General features: G+C 39.3%; 1 protein-coding gene across 1 annotated transcript in view; it reads right to left on the bottom strand.

Annotated features, from left to right (window-relative positions):
- HMCN1 (hemicentin 1) overlaps nucleotides 1-8,636 on the bottom strand; it is a 443,754-nt gene extending 435,118 nt beyond the window's left edge. The window contains exon 1 of the mRNA XM_032137046.1: nucleotides 7,980-8,636. Coding sequence (XP_031992937.1) covers nucleotides 7,980-8,247 — 268 coding nt within the window. The 5' untranslated portion in view covers nucleotides 8,248-8,636. The remainder of the gene's footprint in view (nucleotides 1-7,979) is intronic.
- Nucleotides 8,637-9,010: the final 374 nt, after the last annotated feature.

Consider the following 9,010-nt stretch of genomic DNA (forward strand, 5'->3'; position numbering starts at 1 on the left):
TAAAATATCTGATTTACCAAACTTTGGTCCCTATACTTTAAGAGAAAGTCTTTGTTATGCATAGCAAAACACCTCTACATATCCTCAGGAGACATCCAGTGACATAAGACCCACCAAAGTTGAAATATTTTATTATCCTGAGAAGACTTACCCTTGTCCAAAGTCTCTCACTCTTAAATTTTAGTGCATTCTGTTCAGCTGAATTTCTCTTGAATATAAGAGACCAATCATTTTGCTCATGAAAATCCTCCTTCCTGTAGGATGTGCTAGAGGCACAGAGAGACTAACTGCTTTTTGGCTCTTTTTCCTATACATATTGAAACTGAAAACATTTCAATTTGAATTTCAGTTCATATAGCTGTGCATAGGTTTTCAAGGTCCAAATGTGTAATATCTTCCATGTAAAAATCTTTCTATTCATTACAGTTTCAAATTATCTTGCTATTGCTCAGAAAAATATTCTAAAATAATCATTTAACTAAAAAAAAGTCCTGGAGGATTTTCTTAACACTGTGTAGGTACAGCCAAACTATACAAAGTCACTGAAGGCTGATGATCTGTATTAAAATGAAAACTTTTATATGCAAAGATATATAATGTCAATATTTCTCCCAATGAATTAAGTCCTTGCTACCTTGAACCTCTTTATATTCGCTTACTTTTCTTTATGTTATAATGATGTAAATAATGGACTTTGATAATAACCTACCAATGCTCTAATTTTATAGATGGAGAAACAGAGGGTCGAGCAAGGTTAAAAGATTTGCTGAAGTGACAAGAATAAGGAAAAGAACACAAGTATTCTGTTCCAAACTGGATGTTCTTTTTACTTTTATTTGTATTCATAAAATACTTGTTGAATCTATCATCAAAACTAAGCTCAATTTTAGCCTTATGAACAAAGCAACCGTTCTGGTAGTTGGACACAGCAATATATTTATATTTGTATTTCATAAAATAGTGGTTGAATTGTTTGTCAAAACTAAGTTCAGTTTTAGCCTCATGAACAAAGCAACTGTTCCAGTAGTTGGACACGGCAATATAATTACAAAGATTTCCAAATCCTCTTTTCCCATTCTCTTTGAATTCTCTCCAAACAGGCTTTCGCTCCCATCTCCTCCCTGAAACTATTCTTGTTGAGTCACCAATGACTTCCACATTGCTAAACTGATTAGCCAGTTCCTGATCCTCCTTTTAAGTGACCAATTAGTTCTTCCTTGAAACAGTTTCTTGACTTCTAGGATAACATACTCTTCTCCTCCTACCCTGAGTTCAATTTCTTGGGCTGCTTTGCAGATTCATCCTCATCTCACTGATTTCTAAACACTGGAGTCCCAGGGCTAGGTCCTCAGATCTCTTCTCTTCTCCATTTATAGTCAGTCCCCCTTAATGGTCTCGTCTAGTCTAATTGTCCTTAATACTATCTATATGTATGCCTTTGGATCCCAAGACATCTCCCCTTGAACTTAGATCTCACATATCCAACTATCTTATCTCTACTTGAGTATCAAACGGCATCTCAGACTTTAACACCTAAAAATCAAAACTTCATCTTACCACTCTTTATCAAACCTGCTTCTTGCTCATTCTTCTCCATCTCAGTGAAAGGCCATGCTATGCTTCTATTCACTTGTCTTAGTCCATTTAGTGTAGCTGTAACAGAATGCTTTAGGCGGGGTAATTTTTAAAGAAAAATGGCATATTGGGCTCATGATTCTGGTGGCTGGAAAGTTCAAAATTGGGCAGCTGCATCTGGTGAGGGCCTCATGCTGCTTCCACTCATAGTGGATGATGGAAGGGAGGTGGGGCATTGCAAAGAGATCACATGGCAAGAGAGGAAGCAAGAGAGAAAAACCAAGGAAGCCAGACTCTTTTTAACAACTTGCTCTTTTTTTTTTTTTTTTTTTGAGATAGAGTCTTCCTCTATTGCCCAGGCTTGAGTGCGATGGTCCAATCTCAGCTCACTGTAACCTCCACCTCCAGGGTTCAAGTGATTCTCCTGCCTCAACCTCCCAAGAAGCTGAGACTACAGGCACATGCCACCATGGCTGGCTAATTTTTGTATTTTTAGTGGAGACGGGGTTTCACCATGTTGGCCAGGCTGGTCTTGAACTCCTGACCTCAAGTAATCTGTCTGCCTCAGCCTCCCAAAGTGCTGGGATTACAGGTCTGAGCCACCGAGCTCCCCACCACCCCTCCCCCTACCCCCCCACTGCCCCGCCCAATCAACTTACTCTTAAAGGAATTAATCTATTCACACAAGAGCAAGAACTTGCCCTCAAGGGAAGACATTAACCTGTCCACGAGAGATCTACCTAAACACTTCCTACTTGGCCCTACCTCCCAACACTGACACATTGGGTATCAAATTTCCACATAAAATTTTTAGCATGGAAAAACCATATCCAAACCATAGCATCATTCAAGCCAAATCCTCAGAACCTGTCTTGTCTTCTTTCTTTTTCTAAGACCTCACATCCAGTTCTTCATTAAATCCTTTTGGTTTCATCTTCAAAATACACAGAAAATCCAATTATTTCTCACACCTCCCACAGCCGCCAACTTCATGCAAGATACACCATCTTCATTTGTCTGAATTATACAATAGTGTCCAGTCTATTCTCCCTGTTTCTGCCCTTGTTCTGCTTCAGACTATTCTCAAACAACAGAATGATTATGTAGACGCATAAGTCAGATCATGTCACTTCTATGTTCAGAACCCTAAAATTCCAACCCATCTCACTCAGAGTAAAAGCCAAAGTCACAATGGACTACGAGCCCTTTCCTGAAATGACTCAACCATATTTCTGACTTCACCCTCTAACTTGTTTCTATCACTCATTGTGTTCCAGACTCTCTGGTCTTTTCACTGTTCCCTGAACATGTCAGGATGCTCTTATCAGGAGAGTTTTTCATTTATTGTTTCTCCACCTGTAACATTCTTTCCATAAATATCCTCATTTCTCCCTCCCTCACCTCCTTCAAGTCTTTGATCAAATGTGACTTTTCAACTGAGGACTTCCCTAATGACCAAATTTAAAATTCCAACACCTTCAATCCACCTCAAACTCCCCATCCCTTTTCCTGCTTTTTATTTTCTCCATACCAATTATCATCATCAAAAATACCATATATATTTTAATTGTTTTCTTTATTGCCTGTGTCACTCCCCACCCCTGCAATAGAATGTAAGCTCCATGAATGCAGGAGCTTTTATCTGTTTTACTCCCTTTCATGTGAAGCAAGGTCTGAAACATATAGGTGAGTGAATGAATGAATGCATGGAGACTCACATAAGATATCCTGGGAAGAAAGTGGAGACACAATTGTGAAAGAGAAGAAAAAAGAGTTTTCTTTCTATGAAGTAACTCATTAAAACACACTGTCCTGTTCTCTCTCCTCCTGTCTCTGGTACCTGCTTTAAAGACAGGAAGGGATATAAGAGAGTGAGTGATAAAAGGAGCTATAGTGAAAGAGAGATGATAAGCCCTCCTCAATGTTGTATTTCAAGGAAGAGAGGAATATATTTTGAGTGCTATGTAAAAAGCACAGTGAAAATTAATACACAAGAATCAAAAATTTCAATAACAGCATGTTACACCAGCAAAGACATGGAATCAACCTAGATGTCCATCAACAATGGACTAGACAAAGAAAATGTGGTACAGATACACCATGGAATACTACACAGCCATAAGAAAGAGTGAAATCATGTTCTTTTCAGTCACATAGATGCAGCTGGAGACCATTATCTTAAGCATATTAATGCAGGAACAGAAAACCAAATACTGTATGTTCTCACTTATAAGTGGGGGCTCAACACTGAGTACACATGTACACAAAGAGGCAAACAGACACTGGAACTTACTTGAGATTAGAGGATAGAAGGAGGATGAGGATTGAAAAACTATCAGGTAATATGCTCACTACCTGGAAGATGAAGTCATTTGTACACCAAACCCCAGTGATGCGCAATTTACCCATGTAGCAAGCCTGCACATGGGGCCCCTGAACCTAAAATGAAAGTTGGAAGGAAAAAAAGAAGTTGTATGCTACATAAAGAGAATAATCTCCAGAATGAGTTTACTTTCTATTTTTTTGAATTATTTTAACTGTAAGAAGAGCTTTATAAATCTATGTGTTATAATAAAGAAACTTTGCATTTTTCAAATAATAATAATAGTAGTGTATTGAGGAGGTTGGGAAGAAATCGGAACCCTCACACACCGCTGGTGGGAATATAAAATGGTACACCTGCTTTGGAAAACAGCTTGGCAGTTTCTCAAACAATTAAACATAGAGTTACTATGACCCAGCAATTCCACTTCCAGGTATATGCCCAAAAGAAATGATAACAACTGTCTACACAGAAACTTGTACATGAATATGTATAGAAGCATTGTTTGCAATAATGTTTCAAAAAGTAGAAGCAACTCAAATATCCATCATGGACTAACAGATAAACAAAATGTGGTATATCATACAATGGAATATTATTTGGCCATAAAAAGAGGAATGAAGTACTAATACATGCTACAACATGGATGAACCTTGAAAATGTTATGCTAAAGTGAAAGAAGCCAATCATAAAAGACCTTATAGAATATGATTCTACTTGTATAAAAGTCCAGAACAGAAAAATCTATAGAAGCAAAAAAATAGATTAGCGGCTGCTTAGGACTGAGGGGAAGATGACTGGGGTATAGGAGACTGAAAGCTGAAGGGTGCGGGATTTGTTTTTGAGGTAATGAAGGTGTTCTACAACGGACTGTGGCAACGTTTGCACCTATCTGTGAATATACTGAAAAGCATCAAATTGTACATTTTAAGTGGAAGAATTGTATGGTAAGGGGATTACATCTCAATAAAACCATTAAAAATCAGTACATTAAATGTGATTGTGAAAGTGGAAAGTCCATCTTAACCATAGTTAACATCAAAATCAAAAGGTTGGCTCGCCTTTCCATGACCCCCGTTCATCTCTGGTACCTCCTCCTACTCTAGACACATGTGCTGCTAGTTCAACACAGCGCTTCTTACATGCACATATTCTGAACAGTCTCATCTCATTTTCAACTTGTTAGACATCCTGCCTCCACTACCTATGTGTTCCATGTGTTTTAAATTTACTCCATCTGCAAACACACACCTTGCCCCAAACTGTAATGCAGGGCTCCAAAGCAATCATCTGCAAAGATCTAAAGGTTTATATCAAAAGACATAGAATATATCCCAGAATTTATCCATTATTTCATCTAGCTAAATGCGATAGATGTCAAAGGGCTTATAAACATTCAAGATTATTAATATAATCATATTAAATTCCATACATTATTTCTTTCCATGTTGGTTGTGTCACCCAACCATAGGAATATGTGTTAGGGACTATGAAAACAACCATATATAAAACAGAGTCATTAACTGTCACAATTAGAAGAGACCTTGGAGATATTCACATAGAATTCTCTCAATTTATATAGTTGAGGATATTAAGATTCAAAAAGTAAATATACTTTTCTAATGTCACTCACTAAGACAGCCAATTCCCATTTAAGGTCCTTCCTGTCATTCCAAGATGCTCATGCCTGTAATCCCAGCACTTTGGGAGGCAAAGGCAGGATGATCACTTGAGGTCAGGAGTTCAAGACTAGCCTGGGCAACACAGTGGAACCCCTGTCTCTATGAAAAAAATAATTAGTCAGATGTGGTGGCATGTGCCTGTAGTCCCAGCTACTTGGGAGGCTGAAGTGAGAGGACTGCTTGAGCCTAGGAGGTTGAGTCTGCAGTGAGCCATGATAGTGCTACTGCACTCCAGCCTGGGTGACAGAGTGAGACCCTGTTTCAAAAAAAAAACAAACAAACAAACCACACACACAAAAAAAACTACATAGAGGCCAAAAACTCTTAATGATTATACACACACACCTACAGAGGAAAAATATCACACAAATAAAGTACTACAATCTAGTAAAGTGAATACTAAGGTTAACGATATGTTTAAACTTCAATTTCTCTCTTTATCTTCAAAAATATTTTAAATAGCTTTAGATAGCATGAACATTTGGCCACTTCTACTTCGAATCACAATGTAAACAGAATTAATAATTCTGTTGAATTATACCCACAATTAAGTTTATGAAACCAATTTAAATTAGTTAACCATTTTCTCATATTACTGGATTCAGAAAAGCTCTAACTTATTCAGTCATCTGTTATTAGCATGTCAAGTTTCCCCAACTTTAAATCATGACTGCTGAACTACAGGAAAGTCAACTATAGCAATGTGCAAACTTTCCCGTTTGGTAACAATTGAAAGGCAGGGCACCACAATACAATTCATTCCAATAAGTTTTCATATCACTTCAAAATATCAGGATAGTCCAGTATCCATGTATAACTTGAGGCAATTTTTGTATTCTGTTTACAGCAATATAATTTCATACGAGTTCTTTGGTGAAAAGCAAATCGTGGTGTTAAGAGAAAAAACAAAATTTCACTTCATTTTTTAGCTAACTTCAGACTCATCCATCTAGAAGAAACATATTCAAGGTATTCTGAAATAACAAAAACCTCAAACTGCATCACAGTTGGCATCTTGACATTTAATACATTGAAAATCACAACATATGAAGGGTCTTACTAAGACAGTAAACACAGTAAATAATCATTCAATTATTTATTCAAATATAAATAATATTCATGTTTAACCAATGTAGAAATTACAAATATATGTAATTATGTATATGTAATGTATGTATGTGTATGTGTGTGTATATATATATTACATATCCCAGAAGAGTAGGACAGATTGCTTTCATCATGTGAAGAGCATGAAAATCCGAGAGTTCTATTTATCTTTAAATTTCTCCCAGTGCCATTGTTTAATAGTTAAAACCTGCCACATTTAATACCTACCAATAATTTGAACTTATATACCTTTGCTAAATGCACAGGAAAGAATTTCAGATTGCCGATATCACACTCTCATTGTGAAGAGGTTGTGTCAAGTTCTTCTAGTGAAGGGAGAATTTCAAAAGCAGGAAAAGTGTGGGAGAACAGTGGGGGAGGGCCGTTAAGAAATCACGGCTTCATTTCTTCAACTGGGCAGCAACTTGTGCTAATGAAACTCAGGTGGACATTAGACTGTCAGCCCCAGGGCTCCCCTTGCAAGGCTACCCTCAGTTATGGCAATGGGGGCTCCTATAAGCCTCACAGAGAGGTGCTACTTTAAAGAGAAACTGAAAAAAGTAAATAGGATCATATTACAGTGGAGCTGCTGAAACCCATGGTTTTAGAGCAAAAATGAAGTTATTTCACTTCAACGACCTTTAAAAAGCACAGACATTCCGAATTACATGAAATTCTACTGCAGGAGACGTGGATGTAATGTTTATACCCATCTGTGAACATATCTAATGATGCCCTGGTGCAAAGATGAATAGATTCAGTTAAGAAATGATTGGTTTCTCTCTTTTCATGTCTTCAGTTCTAATAGTAGTTGCTACTTACAGGCTTCCTTGTGTCTCACACAACAGGTTTTTTCCCCCTCTTAAATGAGAGTTATCCTCAGAGTGTGATTTCAATCTGGATGTTAACCCCTAGAGCTTCGCTGCTATAAATTCGTGTCCAAGTCTGCCTTCGTAATTAAACATGTTTTAGTTCTAAAATCTAAGTGAGTTAAGTGATTTTGATGTCGTTGCCCAAGATTTTTAGTTTTGTTTTTTGTAACTCCACATTTCCAGGTTTGAGGACCACTATACAAGTTCCCTAAACAAGCCATCTCCACCAGGGCTGAGACTTAAGTAGGTATCAATGAGCAAACCCAGATGCCAGCAAGCAATTCTTTGTTACAACTATTTTCAGCTGCACATTTTTTTAAAAATGGTTTTGAAACTTCCTGACAAACAATTTCATTCACAGCATGAGAAATAATGTAATCATGAGACATAGCAAAGACAAAGTGTAAATATTTCCCTTACCTGGATCATGGAAAGGCACCAACGCGAAGTTGAAAAGAGGTCTCTTAGGTCTTTTCAAGGACGTCTCCAAAATTTTGGAAGCTCCTTCAATCACCTGAACTAAATCATCATACATAGAACCAGTCACATCAAACACAAAAGCCAACGTGGAGGCCCCCTCAGGAATCTCCTCAGCTCTGATCTCTGACTGGGGGCTCGCATCTTGAGCTAAGGAAGAATAGAGAAGAGCAAACAGGAATACTGTATGGACAACTTCCCAGGAAATCATTTTCTATTTTTTCCCTCTCTTTTTCCCCCTGAGCGCCTAAGCACTGTGCTCAGTCCTCCTCAACAACAGGCAGAGGGTTTGCTCTCAGAGTAACTCATCAGACTCTTGGAATCTCTGAACTAGCAAAAAGTTTGGCGCTGAGAATCAGACGGGGACAAGCACCAAACTCGAATCCCTCCAGGGGCTGGGCAGGGCAGGGATGCGGCAGCTTTTGTCTGGATGCGGCTTCCTCCTGGACTGCTATCTGCCCGCGGGCCCTGGACAGCCTGTGGCGGAGTGCGGGCGGCGCGCCGGGTCCATGCCCCGGGGGCAGCTCTGAGCCTGCGGCGCCGCGGCCCAAGTCCCGCTGCCCTCGCCGCCGCCTCTGCTCTCCGCCTGGGCCAGCGACTGAGGTTCCCAACTTTCCACTGTTTGCAGCTCACGAGCGACGAGGGGAAGCCTGGCTCGGCCTCGCCTCCTGATTGGCCAGTTGCCGTCCTCCCTCCTTTGCTCTGGAGGCCCCCCTGGAGGGTGACTTTTCCCTCAACTGATTGTAGGGTCAATTCAGTCCCAGGGAAGCGCTTACGGTGTCAGCTCGGTTCCCACCGGCACCGTTCCTAACCTGCAAAACCCTAGTGTAAACAATGGCTTTCAAGAATGTGTGGCAAAGACCCAAACCGAGGGACACCACACTAGCACAAAGGGAATTTTGTTTTTCTATTGTGTACAACGCGGCTTCAGACACCTCTTTCCTAATTCCCCCCAGAAGTGAAGACGCCCCAGC

The sequence above is a fragment of the Hylobates moloch genome, unplaced genomic scaffold (genome assembly GCF_009828535.3).
Source record: "Hylobates moloch isolate HMO894 unplaced genomic scaffold, HMol_V3 SCAFFOLD_18, whole genome shotgun sequence".
Lineage (NCBI taxonomy): Eukaryota > Metazoa > Chordata > Mammalia > Primates > Hylobatidae > Hylobates > Hylobates moloch.